A 22,420-nucleotide genomic window follows, 5' to 3' on the forward strand; every position below is an offset into this window, starting at 1 on the left:
TTTTGATAGCATGTGATTATATTCCATTCTGTGGAACTTTGTCTATTGATGAACATAGGGTGTCCATCAAGTCTGTCACATGTCGAGTGGTTACATTTGCTTCTCTCTGGCGGCTGGCTGTGATTCGCTGCAGACCCTTACACAGGAGTATCATTTGAGGATGTCACATAGCTGAAAAGAGAGAACAGTAACTTATTAGTTCAGGTTTATGTTTGTCTACTGATACTACATTCTCATCTACATGTATAATACTGGATTAAATTATGTAGTAATAACTGCTTACTGTACCTCTCTCCACTGATCTCCACAGTGACCTGCTCAAAGGGTTCCAGGACTCTGTACACCTCCTCCTCCACCTCCCATTCCTCTTGGGTCAGATCATCAACAGATGCATTGACAATGGTCAGGGTAGAGATGATGGCATCCTTTGACTCAAGAAACCGCTTTAACATATAACATGTTGAATTCCACCTTGTAGTGCAGTCTTGTTCAGGCTTCAGCTCAGGCATCCCCATCTGGCTTTGTGTAGACTTTAGTGTTTCAGCACCTACTGTGGTCCTGTGGAAGTACTCCACAGCTGCTTTCACTTTGTCCACAGTGGTCTTCACCTTCAGAGCATCTCTTACAATCAGGTGGATTGTGTGGGCAAGACATGGATGATGGGTAAATTGTAAAATGTCCATGGCTTTGGTTATGTTAGCTGCATTGTTGCTAACACAACAGACCTCTTTTCCATCTACTTGCCATTTTCTGGCCACTCTCAACAGTTCCTCTGCCAAGTTCTCTGGTGTGTCTGTCACTGAACACAAAGCAGTCCAGAAGACAGCTAGACATCAAAATCTTCAATGAAGTGACATGTAACCGACAGGTACGAAGTGGTTACCCTTGATGTCCAGCAGTCAGTGGTAAGGCAAGCTGCAGTAGCTTTTTGGACTATTTCCCTCACTGAAGCCTGTGTGCTCTCATACAGTTGTGGAATAAGTGATTTTGAAAGGGGTTTCCTGCTTGGAATTGTGTACATTGGATTTAGACTCTTGCTATAATTTCTAAAAACTATGTCCTCCACGATCGAAAATGGCTGGAAATCGGTGGCAATCGTTTTAGTCAATGAATTAGTTAATTATATGAATGTAAATAATTGATTGTTTTATATTTTTTTATGAATAGATTCGGCACTTCTGATATGCGAGCCGGCTCCCAACGTTCACCTACAAGAGCCGGCTCTTAGAGCCGACTCGTTCACGAACGAGCCATCACTACCACACATCCAGTGCTAAGCACAAGTGAGATAGGGCTCTGCTTCGTTCATCACAGGCTCGCACACCCTGTCATCTCCAGCCATTCATTCTGCCCTCCCTCGCTTCGGCGCACGCTGCATTCCTCTGGTAGCTTTTGGATAGCGCATAGCGATGTTTCTCTGCAGAACGGCCTGGCAAAGATGTGGGCATTTGGCAAGGAAGTCAGCCTACCAGTTATCTAGAGATGGTGAGTATGACAAAATCGGTTCAAATTGATAGCGAAGTCTTACCACATTAAAGTTGTAACGTTACATGATACAAGATGGCAACTGTGTATCCCTGTTGGCTTTTCTTTCCTCTGTATGTACAAGCTAAGGGTAGCCTATGGGTAGAGGAATATTCGTACATTTCAGAATATAACATTTTGTTCTCATGTGGTTTGGCTTTACTGAAACCGTCTCATCCCAAATTTGAAAGATGGCACCTGTTTTACAGTACAAGGGACGTGAAGGTCAATTGGAATGTTGGCCAATTAATTATGTTCTAAATCTTTTCATTGTGTTAATTTTGATATTGGAGCGTTAAATTGTTACATTACACGTTTTAAAGAGACACTTGTTTTCTCCATGTCCAATCCACTCCCTCAAATTATCCAAACCAAACAAGATGGGCCCATGTAATTTTCTTACGAAACGAAGTGCAAGTGTTACTATGCAGACTCCGTGGTGGACTGTGCCAACAAATCTTTAATCCTATCCAATCGTGAATTACTTTGTTTCTTTGTCGGTACCAGCTTGTCACTTTTGTCGAGGACGATGGCCTAGGTGTGCATATCATACATTTTAACTGTAGTTACGAACCACGAGCTTAGAAGGTAACTGGTTACATAACCTTATTGTTATTAAACATTATTAATATTTGACCTTAACTAAATCGGAGGTGGCATACATAAGGTTCCTACTTTGGCTCACGTGGTAGAGAACGTGTCACTGGCGTCTCAATGTATGGACTGGGGAAAAAAGCACGCGTCACCATACAGCGCCCTCTGCGGGACCACGCACCAATGAACTTGCATTCTTCTGAACAGAAAACGGTAACTCATTGCATTTCGACGCCGCTTTAAACCTTAATATAAAAGACATTCAATTGGCATAGATTCAAGAAATCAGACAACCATATGCTGTGCTGACAACTACAGGTAACTGCCAAAATCACGTAAACAAGCTAGAACTGGGCGTTTTTATTCGTGACCTTAAGCATGATGGGATGTAAATTGCTTAATTAACTCAGGAACCACACCTTTTTCCAACATACTTCGCATTAATCAAGTGTTTATTTTTATTTTGGTAGTTATTTACAGGTAAGCTTCTGAGAGAAAAACATACTAAATGATCAACCCCCCCTAGTTTCCCTGTGTGCTTTACCTTGCACTATTTTCCTTCACCTTTCAGTGGAATCTACACACTGTTTGTTGGTACCATGGCGTTCCTCATTCTTTGCTGTAGCCCCTGCAGAAACTGGTTTAGCTACTCTTAGAAATGGCCCAAGGGCTAAGCAAAGATCGCAACATGACATGCCTTGTGCTTTTGCTCCAGCATTCTCCCCACTGACACACACACACACACAAATATGAGCTTGTCCGATGTCCTGCTGCCAAACACCATTGGAGGCATTTTAGGAGATTACGCAACACTGGCCCCTGATTTGCGTTTGTACAGCATACAACTCTACATGCACAAAAGGGACTCCTGTTATCGCAGTGGGACCCTGCCTGTCCACTCCCCTCCCTTGACCAGTACTGAGCCACAGAGCGGGTATCATAGCTTAATCCTATGACATTGATCCACGGCCACTTGTGTTATCACAATCCCACGCCACTATAACCCTGGGACTGCAGTGGGGGTTGAACAGATTAGCTGGTCTAGAGCCTTGTTACAGAGGTAGGGCCACAGTGATTGGATTACAGGGATGAGAACTTTGAGGGTTAAAATTCCCCTGCAGTGACACTCCCTGTTTTATCATTGTGGTGTTCCTTTTTGAAAGGAGAACCTACTGGTGCTCTTCCAATGAAACTAGTTATGTCTAGACTAAAATCTAGACTGAACTTAATTTGAGCCTAAATAACTGGTCCCCCACGTATGCTCACTCAATGTGAAAGGCTTGCAGGCTCTCCTGTTCGTTTGGGGTGTGCTTGTTTGCTGTACAAGTGAAACCGGGGAGTGACTACTGTACATTGTGTCCTCAACTGTAGCTACTTGACACATTTTTATTTTCACCGTGGCAAAGCTGTGACACTGTTTTTGTGCAAGTCTGTCTGCACGATAGCTTTATATGCATGTCTGTCTTCGAAGGGTTTTGTGTGTCCGTCACAAAAACAATCGTCTAGAGGTGTGTGTTTGTGGTGTTCTAAGTGGTGTGTAAGATTGTCTGCGTCTATGGCGTTTGTGTGCCTGTCTGCCAATGAGGGCAGGGCACTGACCAGCAGCATTAGGAAGAAACGCTGACTCTGGTCCAGGTCTTGGCGTAAGTAAGCAAAGCGCCTGGCTACACTGTTTTTTTCTGCCGATGACTGTGCTTTCCCGGAGAGCCATTACAAAGTGAAAGAACTATGTCAAATGACAAAGCACCCCCTTGTGCTGATTATCATAAAAAATATGCTGCAGGAGAAAGATGAAAATTGGTGGTGGGTCATTTGACCTGCTGTTGAATATTGCTATTGCACTGACCTTCTAGGCAAATTTACGTTAGCTCGAATTCGACTAAACATTTGTTTTACACCTAGCCTATTTCATTTTATTCCTTTTGCCTAGTGTTAGTCTGGTTGGCGTTCTACCAGCCGAGCACTGTTTTTCAGTTGGAGTCAAATGAGCTCTGACAGGCATATTCCTGGACACCTAAACCCATTCCACCTAATCCAATAAAAATCCAGGGCTCATGCTTCAACAAATCCTCTGTCCTCATGCTTCCCTCTCACTGCATTAGGTCTGTCCTATTGTAATCTTTTTAAACCAATCTTGTGGGGTCAAGATCAAATGTTGAATATCCTGTGACATCTACCGTGTTTCCTGATTACCTCTGAAGGCCGGGTGACCTTTACCTAACTGGTGACCTTTATTGTTTTTTGTTGTTGTAGTACTGCCACGGCGACAGATGTCGTCGCTCCCCGGTGGTACTGGTGATAACATCATCTATGCCCTGCTGTGTGGTGGGGCCTTCGTTGGAGCTGTCGCCTATGTGAGTCTACACTTGTCCATTTTTTACTTTGATCTGTTTGAGTTTAGATGACGTAGCTCATAGGGGGAAAAACAATACCAGACTGGCCTTTTCCCATAAACCTTGAACTTTATAATGTGCTCTTTTATTCTGTTACATGTCTAAAGTTGCCCTCAGAAGACTGTTATAATGTGTTTCATTGGTAGAGGAAAATATGTAACTATTTTGAGCATTGATCTTCTGTTTCCTCTAACAGACGTACAGCACTGTGACCACAGACCACGCCAGATTCACCGACCGTGTAGCGGATATCAACGCTCGTCCCAAGACCGAGTGGGTTCCCAAACCATGGCCCCCCAAGAGTAAGTCTCACCTCACCCATTGTCTTACCTCACAACCTCACCCATAGTCTTACCTCACAACCTCAACTAACCCCTCGTGTCATTCACCTCCCAGGTTATTGGATTAGACCCTGTTTGGTATGGGGTCCAACGACTGTGACCCCCCTCAGTTCAGTGGCCTCAGCTCTCTCTATTCATGAGTCATGGTTGGCAGTGCAGCTCGACGCCTGTCTGTGTGAGGCAGAATTCCAAGCTAGGGTTTGTGGGACAGCAGGCCTGGATAATCCTCTACTTACGACCAAGGAATGTCACTGAGTGACCACGCACCCCCCCCGCCTTTCTGCTACAGTAGACAGCCTGCTGAGTTCATTAGAATTCACACACACACTGATAGTTGTCTCCGGCCTCCCCCTTTCGTTGTCATAGTTTATTAATAACTGTTGACACAGATGGGACAGCCTAGTCAACTCTGTGTGCTGTGTACTCTGTGTGCTGCAATAACAAGCAGGCAGTACTTTTGGCCAGACCACCATTGACTCTTAGCCAAGCGGGCCAGCCAGCCCCCCCCCCCCACGTTCTCTGGTCATTGCTGTCCAGGCAGCTGTCAGAGCCCTGTATATCGTTCTCAAGTCATCCCACTATCACTCCTCACTTTTGCCATAATCACTTCCTGAAAACACAAACACACTCTCGTCCAATACCATTCTATTTATATGACCAGCTATTATGTCATCCAACAGTAGCCAGGCAGTTAGGTATTAATACTGGGAGAGGTCCATAATTGACTACTTCTGCTGTATAAACAGTTGAGATAAGATGTATAATTACAGTACCTTTTGTTGTCCTGTGGTAATGGATGTTTACTTTGGCAGGCTACAGCATAACCATAAACTCCCAACTACACAGCTTTCACACAAGCGCACGGCTGTCACGCTCATACAAGTGTGTAAAGATAAAACCCACCATGTCTGTATCATATATCATAACTGGGTACAGATCAGACATGCCTACTAAGACAACCAACCTCATTCATATACATACACCATTTATACACGTATCAGCCGGGTCACTATAATCATACACTCCATATAATCCACATGTAAACCTGTGACAATGCGTTTCTGTCTGTTTCCAGGCAGGGATGAGGAAGAGGAGGGTGAGTTCCTATGTGTGGCTTTTATAGCTATAATGTCCTTGATTTATTTGAACTCACAGCTTGTTAAATAACTCTTTCTGAATGACCAATGAAATGTAGTTTTTAGACTGACTAAGCGTACCTTGGCATGGATTTGATTGTTTTTTCACTCTCTCACTGATTGCCTTGAAATGTATCTGTTTCTCTATAGTTACACTCACAAACCTAGGTTTTCCTCTTGACACGTTCAGAAAACGCATTCTGAGAACCAATGTTGGCGAAAAGGAGTGGATTCAGAAATGGGTGGAATCTTCACGTATTGCATTTCAGTGATTTAAAAAAAAAAAAATGCTGTGAAATGCCACGATAATCTACTTTATGGTTATTAGTGACGTCTCCACTCATCATAGGGTTCCTTAATCCTCATTGGTTATTCACTGCGGAGCACCAATCACATCGATTCTTACACCCACGCTAGAAGGTCTCCCTGTTCTGGTTAATAACTGCCTGAGCCATTTGCCTCATCTGATCAATCTTCAGTCAATTAATTGATCAGCAACGAGTTCTAAGTGCTTTTAACCTTTTTAGTCTTTAATGTGTAAATAGGATAACTGTCTGAGATTAACTCATTTATTTGAATGAAACCAGGTTCTACTCTATTAGTTTTCTGGAGTTGCTCTTGGCTTTCTGTCATTAGCTAGGTTTCCATCCAGTTCGCAACAGTCTGCAAAAATATCATTTGGATTTTCCCACCAGAGATGTTTCCATGGGTTAAATTCCCATGTACAGACAAGTTAATTGGGTTTCCATCGCTTTTTCAGATTTTTTTGTGTATATATATATATATATATATATATATATATAAAAAATCGCGCATGTTCCCTCTCTGGTATTGGCATGTGCGCTCTAGTCAACCGCTCACAGATACAGTGCTGGTATAGCCTACATGAGATTATTATGGACAATAGAGCAAGATTATTTTAATTTGTGAAACTGCAGCCTAGCATCAATCCTCATGTCACCAGAATAAGACCCTCAATATTTATTGGAAAGGAGCATCAAGGTCATCACCTTGCACTTTCACCACCCTGTGAAGTTCATAATATATTTAATCTGTAGCCTAATAAACTGCATGCTTTCCCGAGTCGTAGTGGGAGGACCTCACATTTAAAACATTTTTACTTCACCTTTATTTGACCAGGTAGGCTAGTTGAGAACAAGTTCTCATTTACAGCTGCGACCTGGCCAAGATAAAGCAAATCAGTGCGACACCATCAACAACAACACGAGAGTTACACATGGAATAAACAAACATACTGTAAATGACACAATAGAAAAAGTTTTGCATTGTAGAGGAATTGTTAGTGTGTGCAAATGAGGTAGGATAAGGGGGTTAAGGCAATAATAGGCCATAGTGGCCTATTAAAATAATTACAGTATAGCAATTAAACACTGGAGTGATAGATATTCAGAAGATGAATGTGCAAGTAGAGATACTATGGTGCAAAGGAGCAAAATAAATAAATGGCAGTATGGGGATGAGGTAGTTGGATGAGCTATTTACAGATGGGCTATGTACAGGTGCAGTGATCGGTGAGCTGCTCTGACAGCTTGTGCTTAAAGTTAGTGAGGGAGATATGAGTCTCCAGCTTCAGTGATTTGTATGTAGCAGCGACGAATATGTAGTGAGGGCCAGCCATCGAGAGCATACAGGTCGTAGTGGTGGGTAGTATATGGGGCTTTGGTGACAAAATGGATGGCACTGTGATAGACTGCATCCAATTTGCTGAGTAGAGTGTTGGAGGCTATTTTGTAAATGACATCGCCGAAATCAAAAATCTGTAGGATAGTCAGTTTTACGAGGATGTTTGGCAGCATGAGTGAAGGATGCTTTGTTGGGAAATAGGAAATCGATTCCAGATTTAATTTTGGATTAGAGATGTTTAATGTGAGTCTGGAAGGAGATTTTAGTCTAACCAGAAACCTAGGTATTTGTAGTTGTCCACATATTCTAAGTCAGAATCGTCCAGAGTAGTGATGCTGGACGAGCGTGCAGGTGCGGGCAGCGATCAGTTGAAGAGCATGCATTTAGTTTTACTTGTATTTAAGAGCAGTTGGAGGCCACGGAAGGAGAGTTGTATGGCATTGAAGCTCGTCTGGGTGTTAGTTAACACAGTGTCCAAAGAAGGGCCAGAAGTATACAGAATGGTGTCGTCTGCGTAGAGGTGGTTCAGAGAATCACCAGCAGCAAGAGCGACATCATCGATGTATACAGAGAAGAGAGTCGGCTCGAGAATTGAACCCTGTGGCACCCCCATAGAGACTGCCAGAGGTTCGGACAACAGGCCCTACGATTTGACACACTTGCCAGCCGTAAAGAAATTCTTATTGAAATTCTCAATTATCGTGGATTTATCGGTGGTGACAGTGTTTCCTAGCCTCAGTGCAGTGGGCAACTGGGAGAAGGTGCTCCTATTCCCCATGGACTTTAGTGTCCCAAAACTTTTTTGGAGTTTGTGCTACAGGATGCAAATTTCTGTCTGAAAAAGCTAGCCTTTGCTTTCCTAACTGCCTGTGTATTTTGGTTCCTAACTTCCCTGAAAAGTTGCATATCGCGGGGGCTATTCAATGCTAATGCAGTATGCCACAGGATGTTTTTGTGCTGGTCAAGGGCAGTCAGGGATATATCTGTTCCTGGTTCTACATTTTTTGAATGGGGCATGCTTATTTAAGATGGTGAGGAAAGCACTTTTAAAGACTAACCAGGCATCCTCTACTGACGGAATGAGGTCAATATCCTTCCAGGATACCCGGGCCAGGTTGATAAGAAAGGGCTGCTCGCTGATGTGTTTTAGGGAGCGTTTGACAATGATGAGGGGAGGTCGTTTGACCGCAGACCCATTATGGACACAGGCAATGAGGCAGTGATCGCTGAGATCCTGATTGAAGACAGCAGAGGTGTATTTGGAGTAGAGGTCGACCGATTAATCAGAATGGCTGATTTAATTAGGGCCGATTTCAAGTTTTCATTACAATCGGAAATCGGTATTTTTGGATGCCGATTCTGCCGATTTTTTTTTATTTGTATTTTTTAATTTAAAAAAAATTTTTATTATTATTTTTTAAATTTATTTTTTTACACATTTAACTAGGCAAGTCAGTTAAGAACACATTCTTATTTTCAATGACAGCCTAGGAACGGTGGGTTAACTGCCTTGTTCAGGGACAGAATTACAGATTTTTACCTTGTCAGCTCAGGGATTCAATCTTGCAACCTTACGGTTAACTAGTCCAACGCTCTAACCACCTGCCTCACGAGGAGCCTGCCTGTTACGCGAATGCCGTAAGAAGCCAAGGTAAGTTGCTAGCTAGCATTAAACTTATCTTATAAAAAAACAATCAATCAATCATAATCACTAGTTATAACTACACATGGTTGATGATATTACTAGTTTATCTAGCGTGTCCTGCGTTGCATATAATCGATGTGGTGCGCTTTTGCGAAAAAGGACTGTCGTTGCTCCAACGTGTACCTAAACATCAATGCCTTTCTTAAAATCAATACACAGAAGTATAGATTGCATAGATTGTAGGATGGCCGGGGTGTCAAGCACGTCTACGTTTAGGTCACCTAACAGCACGAGCACTGAAGATAGATTGGGGGCAATCAATTCACATATGGTGTCCAGGGCACAGCTGGGGGCAGAAGGTGGTCTATAGGAAGCAGCAACGGTGAGAGACTTGTTTCTGGAAAAGTGGATTTTTAAAAGTAGAAGCTCAAATTGTTTGGGCATAGCCTGCAGAGTTCTGTCTTACTATCCAGGTCTATCTCTGCAGTAGATTGCAACTCCACCCCCTTGGCAGTTCTATCTTGTCAGAAAATGTTATAGTTAGGAATGGAAATTTCAGGGTTTTTGATGGTCTTCCTAAGCTAGGATTCAGACACGGCTAGGGCATCCGGGTTGGCAGAGTGTGCTAAAGCAGTGAATATAACAAACTTCGGGAGGAGGCTTCCAATGTTCACATGCATGAAACCAAGGCTTTTACAGTTACAGAAGTCAACAAATGAGAGCGCCTGGGGAAGGGGAGTGGAGCTAGGCACTGCAGGGCCTGGATTAACGTCTACAACACTAGAGGAACAGAGGAAGAGTAGGATAAGGGTACGGCTAAAGACTATAAGAACTGGTCGTCTAGTATGTAAAAGGAGCAGGTTTCGGGGCACTGTAGAATGCATGTCATCGCGTGACTCCCAAGTTTACTTCCAATATGATGGTTATTATATCAATATTTGCGCATAAAAAACATTTATCACCATTTCTCTAATTAATTGTACAGACACACAAAGATCCCACCTTGTCTAGCGTGTTTTGTCGACATTTGGGAAGTTTAGACTTGCTGTTTCATTCAGGCCTGTCAAACTAATTCTGACATGTACTTAACGTGCATAAAAGGGTTGACTGGAAACCTGGTTAATGCCAGAAAGATTTTTAGGGGACCATAAGCATCTGGTTGGTGTAAAACCTACTGTTGATGGTAATATTTGGAAGGACCTGTTCGGGAATGAGTTTGCCTGCACAAAATATTTTGGTTTCTCAAGATGGTAAACTTAAGACTAATGCTGTTGATGACTTTGATATATAGATTTTATTGGTGATCATTCTGAAAGGAAACTCTTTTTTTTTTTTTTTTCCTATCTGATCCCACCCCACCCAGCTTCTCCCATCTGACCCTAACCTATCCTTTTGTCTGAAATACCTGTTAATCAGAACAGGGGGTCCCCCTCCTTGACACTACTCCTTTCCTATTGGACGATCCATCCCAAAACATGTCCCCCTTCTCTTTCACTTTTAATCCTCTGTCTCCCCTTACCTCTTTAAAACCTGTACCTCTTTATTAGAGGCTCTTTATTCGCTACCAAACAGAGACAACAGGTGATGTCATCTTAGTGCGCCCTTAAGGGGGTTATGCACCTAGAATGCTAACGCACTGTTCACATTATCAGTGCATTGCACAAGCAAGAGAATCACATAGGGAATTGATTATCATATTCTTGGATGTTGAACTTGAATTTTCAATAATGGTGAAATTTTTCTGATTTGAAAGTTATTTTGGTTAAAGGTTCTCTTCCTCCCTTTCCGCTAACGCTCCTATTTTTACTCTTTTCAGTGTAAAAGTAAATTGCCTACACGTCAGGGGACTTTATAGCCTACTGGACTGTTTGGATGAATCTGAAAAGGGGGAAATCTCTTCTACTTTCCTGCTACGTCCCATACATTCAACTATTGTCTGTTTCTGAAAGTTTCTCTGCTGGATTTCTCTCTTATTTCCCCATTTTTGATTTGATGAACTCTTGTATGTGGCCTCTTCCAGGATGGATTAATGTTAATGGGTACATTTTCAAATTAAATGTGCACAAACCACCTTGGTTGTCTCTGTGTTATTGTTGGAATTTCCAGGTACTGGTAGCTTTGATTGGATGGTAAGATTTGCCATCTTTATCCTCTCACCCTCTAGCCTCTGACCTGACCCTGTGTACCTTCACTATGTCACTTTAATTTTGCCTGCCTCCCTCTGTCGTTTTTATTCTTCTTTCCCTCCCTTTCTGTCTTTGGGTTTGCATGTGGTTCTGTCATGAATTCTCCTCTGCAGTGATTTGCTTTGCTGGGGTTTCCCCCTTCTAGGTGGAGTGTGGTATGAGCCGGAGGTGTGGTAAGAGGAATGGCATGGGCATGTGTGACGTGGTGTATGATTGAGTGTGTAGTTGTGCACACGGCAGCTCAGGATACAGAACTAGATCAGAGCTGTACAGATCAGATATGACTTAGAAAAATGACTTTATGTGAATATTCTGTTATTGTAGGTGTTATGTAGGGTAATTCACATGCTCTGTAAATCCACTTATTTCTTTGAGTATTGTGTTGTAGAGCATGGCTTACTCGGGCAGTGTGGTGTTGGTTCCCTTCAAAGATCGATGCCATCTTTACTGATTTATACATTTCCCTCCCTCCTGTTTCAGGTGAGGAAGCAGTAGCCGATGGAGAGGAGGAAGCAGAGGAGGCGGCGGCTGGAGAGGAGCCTGCAGCTGAAGAGGCTGTAGAGGCGGAAAACGTAGCAGAACTTGCTGAAGAGACCGAGGCAGTCTCTGAAGAACCTGCTGTGGAGGCAGCAGTAGAGGAAGTGGCTGTAGTAGAAGCAGAGACTGTGGTGGAGGAGGTCGCAGAGGCTGTCGCCGAGGCTGCTGAAGAGGTCGTTGAGGTGGCCATGGAAGTAGAGGCGGCAGCAGAGGAAGTGGTCATAGTGGCCGAGGCCATGGAGGATGCTGCAGAGGCCATTGCCGTGCCCGCCTTCCCCGAGGAAGCAGTTGCTGTGGTAGAGCCAGAGAGCAATGGTACGGCCACACAGGAGGAGGTAGCCCCCGAGGCTGCTGTTACTGCGGTGTAACGGGCGCGTACACTGTCCTTCACCACCAGCCCAACACGCATACACACTGATAGACAAGCAACTAGAGGAAGGTTAGGTGTGCACTATTTACCCACACCATATAATACAGTACCACCTAAAACTGATCCCACCTTTTCCAAAAAACACTTTAGAGCTTGACTCCTGAGATGTAAAGGTTCTTCTCTGGAAAGAACACATTTTATTTATTAGAGTTTATATAGATGGCAGAGGTGTAATTAATGATATGACTGATTAAGTTAAAGTGAGAAGACTGAGTAGAATATTGTTATTCCCCCCTTCACACTAGAAGCTTCCAGACTTTGTGGGGTTTGATTACTTTATGTAGTTCAGTCTCTCCTGGCTGTGTACAGTATAGTTGTTGTGATTCCTGGAGATGGTAAAAGCACTAAAAAGCTTTCATTGCTGAGGCTGTGTTTTCCTGAATTCCCAATCCAAACAACAGCAGATCGCCACAGTGAGAACCTTTAGGAAGTGGCAGTGATGTCATCAGTGCTATCTCTTGCACAGTTAAGGATGTAATGGTTTCAACCTTGTGTCATTACAGTAAGGATACAAACACACAGCTGCAAATCACTTCTCCCTCCAAACGACCTTTTCACCCTTCTCCCTTCCTCTCAAACATGGCCCACTCATCTTTCACCATTCTGTTTATGATCTCCACTGACCTAGCGTATCAACAATCTTTAACCTCTCACCGCATGCAACCAAAAACAGGAAAACACCTCAAATGAGCCATTTGATTATTCTGTTTGTAATGTGTACGCCCAGTCCACGGCTAACCAATCACTACTACTCAGGGTTTATTTGGGAGATATTACATTTACTGTACTTTTTTAAGCCTCTTTTAATATGCTTCTCTGCCAGATATCACTGAGTTGGTACACGCCGACGTAATGATGAAAGCTTTGTTTAAACCTAACCCGCTGCACATCTCGTGCAGCCGTGTGATAGCTTCTGCTAGTACAGACAACCCTACCTGTGCACGCTCTGTGACTGTAACACAACAAACTGTTGCCGTGTGTTTTATTCTCCACTGTCAAACTGGAACTTTGAGGGAATGACCTCGTAAGGTTAACTTGATGAACTCAACCATGTGGTCATTCAGATGTTGCTCTTTAAAAAAAAAAAAACTGGTTCACGCAGTGAGTAGTTGTGTAATGGGACTTCATCGAGCCAAACAATAAAAGTATTGAGAGACTGGAAAGATCCCCTCCCGTGTTTAATTTGTCTGGATTTGGTTTGCTTGCGCGAATACGCTACGCTTGTAGGGCTTTCGGCTGCAGAAAACCAGTGTCTTTCCAAAACAATGGTTTCCATCACAAGGTCAAATGACAAGACAATCTGCCTTCAGAATGTTAGAAATGTGATAATTGCGTAAATATCAAAACACCTTTAACCAAACGTTCTAATATATTTTTATATAATATACTATAGTTTTACCATTTAAGGACCTGGGGATAAATCCACCACACTGACACGAGTTAATTCATCTCTGCACTGTTGCCCCACGAGTGGACAAATGATTTACTCTAGAGCAGCACACACATCCGAATCTCCCTAGTTGTGAAAATATGTCAAGACCAATGTGTTTCAAATCAAACCATTATCCCATTTGGTGTGTGTGTGTGTGTGTGTGTGTGTGCCTTTGTGATATTTGGCAGGAAGGCATTTTATTTGAGGTGGCCTCTTTTTATAAAGGGTGGTTGGCAACATGCAAAATGATGGTCTTTTACATGTATATTCTGATACACTTATTTTAATGTCTGTATTCACATTTAGAAATGACTCAATCATACTTCTATTCTTACAAGGTATTTTGTGCTGCGTACATGCACTATGTGGAATTTTTATGCTCAGTTAAATGCTATTCCAGACACTAACTTCATCACTTTCTGTACCCTCATCTGCTCAATGGAACAATGTAGTGGTACACGGCAATGCCTTTCTTTGCTATGCCTGCTATCTGCACCCATGTCACTGCTGGTTGGAGGTGCTATAGCAGGACTTGCTCAATGGAATGGAGTCAAACGTGGTTTCCATATGTTTGAAACCATTCCATTCATGCCATTCGGACCTTAATGATTCTGCACCTGTAGGCTCCATCCTAACCCACTCAATACCACCCATTCTCCTGCGGTCACTCAGTGCTCTGGTGGGTACATTCTTTCCATTGTCTGCTAGCCTGCCTTGGTCAAATGCATTTCTGCTTTGCATTATTCACCAAAAATGTGCCCCTCCCCCCAAAAATGTACATGTCTTAGTTGAAATGTGGGAGTTTTGGAAAATGAGATGAATGCAATAGAGGTCAATGCCACTGCATGGTGAAGGTCTATATTCACCTCCAACTGGACAATATAGATGCAAATGCAAGAAATGGTCTCAACCCATTCGGATTGCCTTTTTCTCCCTGTAGAAGCTCTAGCTAATGCCTGTCTTGTCTTTCGTTTTTGCAAAGATTTTTTACTTTATTTGTACAACTCAAACTACCCTTTTCGGATTAGTCTCACTGAGTCTTTCAACTAGCATGGCTTCCCTGTAAGTCATTGACTTCTGTCTGGCTAATGGCTAAGTGGTGTTTGTCTGCACTTGCTCGTATTCTCCCTAACCCATGAAGTCAAGTGATTGTAACGTTTCTGGTTAAACTGCACTTTTCAAACAAGAATGTGTGACCATCTCTTGGGATTTGTACACAAAATACTACAACTTCCATGTTGGCATGGCTAACTGCTTGTGTTTTTCTCGGTCGCCTTTTTACACATCACATTGGTTGAGTGTGGTACGGTGACTTATTCCACATTTTGTTATGTTAGTCTTATTCTGAAATTGATTTTTTTTTTAATGTTAAAAATCTAGACACTACCCCATGATTAAAAACAGGTTTAGAAATGTTTAGAAATGTATTAAAAAATAAACTGAAATATCACATTTACATACAGTACCAGTCAAAAGTTTGGACGCACTTACTCATTCCAGGGGTTTTCTTTATTTTTCCTATTTCCTACATTGGAGAATAATAGTGAAGACATCAACTATGAAATAACACATGAAATCATGTAGTAACCCAAAAAGTGTGAAACAATCAAAATAGATTTGAGATTCTTCAAAGTAGCCACCCTTTGCCTTGAAGACAGCTTTGCACACTTTTGGCATTCTCTCAACCAGCTTCATGAGGTAGTCACCTGGAATGCATTTCAATTAACAGGTGTGCCTAGATAAAAGTCAATTTGTGGAATTTCTTAAATGGTCAAATAAGAAGAGAGAGGACAGTCCATCATTACTTTAAGACATGAAGTTCAGCCAATCCGGAAACTTTCAAGACTTAAAGAGCAGTCACAAAACCTGTCAAGCGCTATGATGAATCTGGCTCTCACGAGGACCGCCACAGGAAAAGGAAATCCAGAGTTACCTCTGCTGCAGAGGATACGTTCATTAGAGTTGACTGCACCTCATATTGCAGCACAAATAAATGCTTCACACAGTTCAAGTAACAGACACATCTCAATATCATATGTTCAGGGGAGACTGTGAATCAAGCCTTCATGGTCAAATTGCTGCAAAGAAACCACTACGAAGAAGTGACTTGCTTGGTCCAAGAAACACAAGCAATGGGCATTAGACCAGTGGAAATCTGTTCTTTGGTCTGATGAGTCCAAATTTTAGATTTTTGGTTCCAACCGCTGTGTCTTTGTGAGACGCAGAGTAGGTGAACGGATGATCTTATGTGTAGTTCCCACCGTAAAGCATGGAGGAGGCGGTGTGGGGGTGCTTTACTGGTGACAATAGTAACCAGCATGGCTACCACAGCATTCTGCAGCGATAAGCCATCCCATCTGGTTTGCACTTATCATTTGTTTTACAACAGGACAATGACCCAAAATACACCTCCAGGCTATGTAAGGGCTATTTTACCATGGAGAGTGATGGAGTGCTGCACTAGATGACCTGGCCTCCACAATCATCTGACTTCAACCCAAATGGAATGGTTTGTGATGAGTTGGATCACAGAGTGAAGGAAAAGCAGCCAACAAGTGCTCAGCATATGTGGGAACTCCTTCCAGACTGTTGCACTCCTCATGAAGCTGGTTGAGAGTGTGCAAAGCTGGCAAGAGTGTGCAAGGCAAAGGTTGGCTACTTTGAAGAATCTGAAATATAAAATGTATTTTGATTGAACTTTTTGGGTTACTACATGATGCCATATGTTATTTCATAGTTTTGATGTCTTCACTATTATTCTACAATGTAGAAAATAGTAAAAAATAAAGAAAACCCCTGAAATGATTAGGTGTGTCCAAACTTTTGACTGGTACTGTAAGTACCTTTTGACTGGTACTGACCCTTGACTCAGTACTTTGTTGAAGCACCTTTGGCAGCGATTATAGCCTTGTCTTGTTGGGTATGACGCTACAACTGCCGGTTATGGGGCCAACCCCCAGGACTTTGGGCCTCTTGTCTGACTTGCTCGCTCCCTCCAGCACCACGACAATGTACTCTGTATTACAGAGAATAAGACAACAGTATTTGGGGAGTTTCTCCCATTCTTATCTGAAGATCCTCTAAAGCTCTGTCAGGTTAGATGGGTTGTGTCGCTGCAAGCTATTTTCAGGTCTTTCCAGAGATGTTCAAGTCCCGACTCTGGCTGGGCCACTCAAGGACAATCAGAGACTTGTCCTGAAGCCACTCCAGCGTTGTCTTGGCTTTTTGCTTAAGGTCGTTGTCCTGTTGTAAGGTGTTCCTTCACCCCAGTCTGAGCGCTTTGGGGCAGGTTTTCATCAAGGATCTCTCGGTACTTTACACCGTTCATCTTTCCCTCGATCCTGACTAGTCTCCCAGTCCCTGCCACTGAAAAACATCCCCACAACATGATGCTGCCACCTTGCTTCACTGTAGGAATGGTATTGGCCAGGTGATGAGTGGTTCCTGGTTTCCTCTAGATGTGACACTTGACATTCAGGCCAAAGAGTTCAATCTTGGTTACTTTTGACCAGAGAATCTTGTTTCTCATGGTCTGAGAGTCTTTTAGGTGTTTGTGGCAAATTCCTTGTGCCTTTTCTTGATTAGTGGCTTCCGTCTGGCCACTCTATCATAAAGGCCTGATTGGTGAAGTGCTGCAGAGATGGTTGTCCTTCTGGAAGGTTCTCCCATCGCCACAGAGGAACTCTGGAGTTCTGTCAGAGTGACCATCAGGTTCTTGGTCCCCTCCCTGACCAAGGCCCTTCTCCCCCGATTGCTCAGTTTGGCCAGGCGGCCAGCTCTAGGGAGAGTCTTGGTGGTTCCAAACTTCTTCCATTTAAGAATGATGAAGGCCTCTGTGTTCTTTGGGACCTTTAATGCTGCAGAAATGTTTTGGTACCCTTCCTCAGATCTCTGCCTCGACAGAATCCTGTCTCGGAGCTCTACAGACAATTCCTTTGATCTCATGGCTTGGGTTTTCCTCTGACATGTACTGTCAACTGTGGGAACTTTTATATAGACAGGTGTGTACCTTTCCAAATCATGTCCAATCAATTTAATTTACCACAGGTGGACTCCCAAGTTGTAGAAACACCTCAAGGATGATCAATGAAAACAGGATGCACCTGAGCTCAGTTTCGAGTCTCATAGCAAAGGGTCTGAATAGTTATGTATTTGTTTTGTATTTTTAATATATTTGCTCATCGCTTTGTCATTGTGTGTGTTGATTGAGGATTTTTATTTATTTAATCCATTTTGGAATTCGGCTGTAACGTAACAATGTGGAAAAAGTTGAGCGGTCTGAATACTTTCCGAATGCACTGTATGTTGATTGAGTTGGAGATATTGAGTCTTTTTGTAACATGAGTGTGAGTGATGTATCGGCGCTTGGTTTTATTTTTCAGTGGCACCAGTCGCTATGGCTGCAGCCTCTGCTTTGGCGGTGACAACAGTCGCTGAAGTAGTTTTAGAAGTCAAGGAGGCTGCCCCTGTAGAGGTCCCAGCTGCAGAAGAAGCCTCTCCAGTTGAGGCCGCACCCATAGAAGAGGCTCCAACTGCAGTCGAAGAAGCTCCAATTGAGGCTGCCGCAGCAGAGATTGTGGAGGCAGACGCTGCTCCTGTGGAGGCAGACGCTGCTCCTGTGGAGGCAGACGCTGCTCCTGTGGAGGCAGACGCTGCTCCTGTGGAGGCAGACGCCGCTCCTGTGGAGGCAGACGCCGCTCCTGTGGAGGCAGACGCCGCTCCTGTGGAGGCAGACGCTGCTCCTGTGGAGGCAGACGCTGCTCCTGTGGAGGCAGACGCTGCTCCTGTGGAGGCAGACGCTGCTCCTGTGGAGGCAGACGCTGCTCCTGTGGAGGCAGACGCTGCTCCTGTGGAGGCAGACGCTGCTCCTGGAGGCAGACGCTGCTCCTGTGGAGGCAGACGCTGCTCCTGTGGAGGCAGACGCTGCTCCTGTGGAGGCAGACGCTGCTCCTGTGGAGGCAGACGCTGCTCCTGTGGAGGCAGACGCTGCTCCTGTGGAGGCAGACGCTGCTCCTGTGGAGGCAGACGCTGCTCCTGTGGAGGCAGACGCAGCGCTGCTCCTGTGGACGCTGCTCCTGTGGAGGCAGACGCTGCTCCTGTGGAGGCAGACGCTGCTCCTGTGGAGGCAGACGCTGCTCCTGTGGAGGCAGACGCTGCTCCTGTGGAGGCAGACGCTGCTCCTGTGGAGGCAGACGCTGCTCCTGTGGAGGCAGACGGCTCCTGTGCTCCTGTGGAGGCAGACGCCGCTCCTGTGGAGGCAGACGCCGCTCCTGTGGAGGCAGACGCCGCTCCTGTGGAGGCAGACGCCGCTCCTGTGGAGGCAGACGCCGCTCCTGTGGAGGCAGACGCCGCTCCTGTGGAGGCAGAGACGCCAGCTGCTAAGGAGTACATTGTCGTGGTGCTGGACGGAGCGAGCAAGTCAGACAAGAGGCCCAAAGTCCTGGGGATTGGCCCCATGACCGGCAGGATTATCCCAGACGAAGACGAGGCCCCTGCTGCTGAGGTAACAGGTAACTTGACAAATTAACAGGATGCAACTGATGAGGTAACCTAGCCTAGCAGGTAGCCTAGTGGTTAGAGCGTTGGACTAGGAACTGAAAGGTTGGAAGATCGAATCCCCGAGCTGACAAGGTAAAAATCTGTCATTCTGCCCCTGAACAAGGCAGTTAACCCACTGTTCCTACGCCGTCATTGAAAATAAGAATTTGTTCTTAACTGACTTAACTAGTTAAATAAAGGTATAAAAAAAATGTCTGATCAGTTGGATGAGTAGATTATAAAAATAAAAAAAATAAGACTGACACTCTTTATATATGCAAACACAGGCATTCAGGATTTTGTTGAAAAGGATCTATTTGAGCTAAATGTAACCGATGATGCGACCAGTCATACTGGTACACGTAGTTGTACAGAGGTAGGATCTTAATTTGACCGGTTTCTCACAGCAGGAAAATAATCCCGCAGCAAATGGAAATGTGGATTATAATTCATGGACGTTTTTGGTAGGGGTTGATACATTTTTAGTTGGGGCAAATTAAGTCTGAAATGTTTAAAAAGAAATTACAAACTTCAGAAGCCTTTTCTAAGCCTTTTAATAGACGACACGTTTGCATTTCCTGCGTTGCAGTTTTTTGTCCTGCAACAAACTGGGTGATCCTGTATCTGAAACCTAGATTAACAGGCTACTGCTATTTCAGTGTTAGTCAGAGTATTGTGATCTAATGTGATCTCACCACGTTGGTCTTCAGGGCAAGCGACGGCTGCTTAGGATACAGATGCTGTTGAACCAACTGACAGGTATTGAACTTCTGTAGTCACTTCTCTAAGTAGGCATCTATTCACCAGGGGAAAACACTACACAGGTTTAGGTTAGATTACAATACACAAGGAACATTTTCCTTTTGGACATAGTGTAACCTAAAACGATAGTGTTTTCCCTTGGTGATTAGATGCATACTTGTTTATTACTTTTTCTGTCTGGTCTGTCATGCACCAGTCTTGATACCATGTGTTTTTATTTAACTTTTCTTCTCATTCTATTCTTCACAGTAAGCACTTGGAGCCCCTGGATGATATATCTACTCTGAGGAAGACAAGGGATGTGCCTTCCCCCACACTTGAACCCTTCAACACGCTTTGACCCCTGACATTCTACCCTTGATTTTTATCTGTAGTATAAAACTTTTCTCCCTGTCTTGCATCGGCGAATTGTCTGTGTATATGTTCAGATAATGCTTGCTTTATGGAAACAAACATCTGATATATTATTCTAATGTACTCCACCTGTTCCAAGAAGAGGTACATCTTCCTCTTGTATCACATTGGAGACGTTTAGAAATGGTCCATCTATGTAGGCTTCACAACCGAACCTAGTACAATGTAGTACATAGTACAATGTAGTACATAGTACAATGCATTACTCTTCTCACCTTTTTAGATGCGCACAGTCACAAAACAACTGTGAGTTTACTACTGGTTCATCTGCACAACCTTTGAACGGAGACTGTCTTTCTCTCAATGGGAGTTATATTTTCTTAGTATTCAGTATGGTTGCAGCTGTGAAGGCTAAGGATACTCTCACAGCATAGTATGTCATAGTTTACTTCACCCAAGAAACCTCACACTAGACTCACTCCAATGGTGTCTTCTGATTCTCACCATCCAAGGCAATACTACACATCCGATGCTCAGCCAGCAATTGCCTCATGGCCGAGTAGGAATGTGACCAGCATTTTTCAACTATCCTCATGTTTTAACTCTTTGGGCTGATTCCAATGTGCTTTTGGAAATCAAATCAAATCAAAAAATCACTCTATTTCTGAGTCACTGACTTGTTTTTGGGAGACCAGATCAATTAGGCTACCTTACCAGCTCAGTATTCCTCCAGCTTGTGATCCACAGACCTTTTTATTAATGCAGTATTACAGTTGAACAAACCTTTGCAGTTGCATGCCAGACATGTGATTCATATTGGGAAAAGAGCATGACAACGAATCAGTCAGGTTTTTACAGTCGGTGATGTCTCTTCAAGCTAGACTCCATTGCGTAGTCCATGATGTCGCTCTTCAAGATTTCATAAGGCAGACATTTTCATCTCTCTTTTAACTTTCTCCCTCCCCCTCTGTTGTAGAGCCTTTCTGTTCGATAGTCCATTTATTTATGTGACCCACTATAGCTTATTGTGGTGAAAAGCTGTATCTGAAATAGGAAACGCCATGATTTGAGTGTATAGCATGTTTTCCTAGGCTGGTATAAACAGTTGTGTTGTGCTTGTTTTTTTTTTACTCTGCAGTCAGGCTTGTGTGGTGGCATACATTCAGCTTTTCAAATTAGATGATTTACTAGTTAGTTTAGATTCCTAAATACATGTTCGTAACTTTGTCAGAACCAGTTAAAATAATCTGCAGGCCCTACAAGGCTTTCACTGTAGACATACTCTACATATTTGTTGTAGGACTAGTTCTCTTCTCACTTTCCTCACAAATTTTATTTTTGATATGTTAGGCATATTTGAAACGGTACCGAGACCGTTGATAAGTGAATGTAGGATCATTCCTAATTAAGGAATGGGATAATTCGGGGTGTATGTCCTAATGTTTGCAGGCAGGTTTTGAATGGGCTATATAGTGGATGGCTTCACGCTGTGCATCTGGCCTAGCATGGGCTACAAACTGTGACTATTTGAAACATTTCTGTTTTTCTGAAATAAAGGAATATTTCAGTTTTGTCTACAGCTTTATTTTGTGTGTGTGTGTCAACTTTGAAACCTCTCTGCTATTGAAAATACACCATGACAAATTATGTCCTATATATGAGCATTCACTATCGTCGTCGTAGTAAACCCCAAAACCTCATTGCTACCATATATATATAGTTAAAATTGTGAAATCCTCAGGCAGTTATCCAGCAATCACAAATGATGTATTCATGCAGCAATTTCTATTTACAGAAGTGTGTCTGAAATAATTTATTTATCGATAAATGACTTTTTGTAACGCCAGGGCCACGTTTGGATGGGTCCACTGCCAGGGGACAGTAGCGCGATGCTCTGACGTCAT

The 22,420-nt window shown here is 43.4% G+C and overlaps 1 protein-coding gene across 4 annotated transcripts; it reads left to right on the top strand.

Annotated features, from left to right (window-relative positions):
- Positions 1–1,223: 1,223 nt before the first annotated feature.
- mgarpa (mitochondria localized glutamic acid rich protein a) lies at positions 1,224–22,091 on the top strand. Of its 4 annotated transcripts, XM_024382921.2 has the most exons (7): positions 1,224–1,485; positions 4,372–4,472; positions 4,708–4,813; positions 5,928–5,948; positions 11,944–12,315; positions 20,111–20,159; positions 20,412–22,091. In XM_024382921.2, the coding sequence occupies exons 1-6, from the start codon at positions 1,410–1,412 to the stop codon at positions 20,128–20,130; spliced, it is 696 nt and encodes a 231-aa protein (XP_024238689.1). In that variant the 5' UTR covers positions 1,224–1,409; the 3' UTR covers positions 20,131–20,159; positions 20,412–22,091. The 4 variants fall into 4 exon arrangements, with proteins under 4 accessions (XP_024238689.1, XP_042159019.1, XP_024238690.1 ...); XM_042303085.1 differs by lacking the exons at positions 20,111–20,159; positions 20,412–22,091 and having other exon boundaries at positions 1,226–1,485; positions 11,944–13,593; XM_024382922.2 differs by lacking the exons at positions 11,944–12,315; positions 20,111–20,159; positions 20,412–22,091 and adding an exon at positions 10,641–11,085 and having other exon boundaries at positions 1,227–1,485.
- The last annotated feature ends 329 nt before the right edge of the window (positions 22,092–22,420 follow it).

The sequence above is a fragment of the Oncorhynchus tshawytscha genome, linkage group LG21 (genome assembly GCF_018296145.1).
Source record: "Oncorhynchus tshawytscha isolate Ot180627B linkage group LG21, Otsh_v2.0, whole genome shotgun sequence".
In the NCBI taxonomy this organism is placed as follows: Eukaryota; Metazoa; Chordata; class Actinopteri; order Salmoniformes; family Salmonidae; genus Oncorhynchus; species Oncorhynchus tshawytscha.

Bases quoted from the DNA above. Each gene is read 5' to 3' on its own strand.
- mgarpa (XM_042303085.1), top strand. From the start codon at position 1,410: ATGTTTCTCTGCAGAACGGCCTGGCAAAGATGTGGGCATTTGGCAAGG. The intron at 1,486-4,371 runs GTGAGTATGACA...TTGTTGTTGTAG, and splicing joins CTACCAGTTATCTAGAGATG to TACTGCCACGGCGACAGATG. The intron at 4,814-5,927 runs GTAAGTCTCACC...GTCTGTTTCCAG, and splicing joins CAAACCATGGCCCCCCAAGA to GCAGGGATGAGGAAGAGGAG.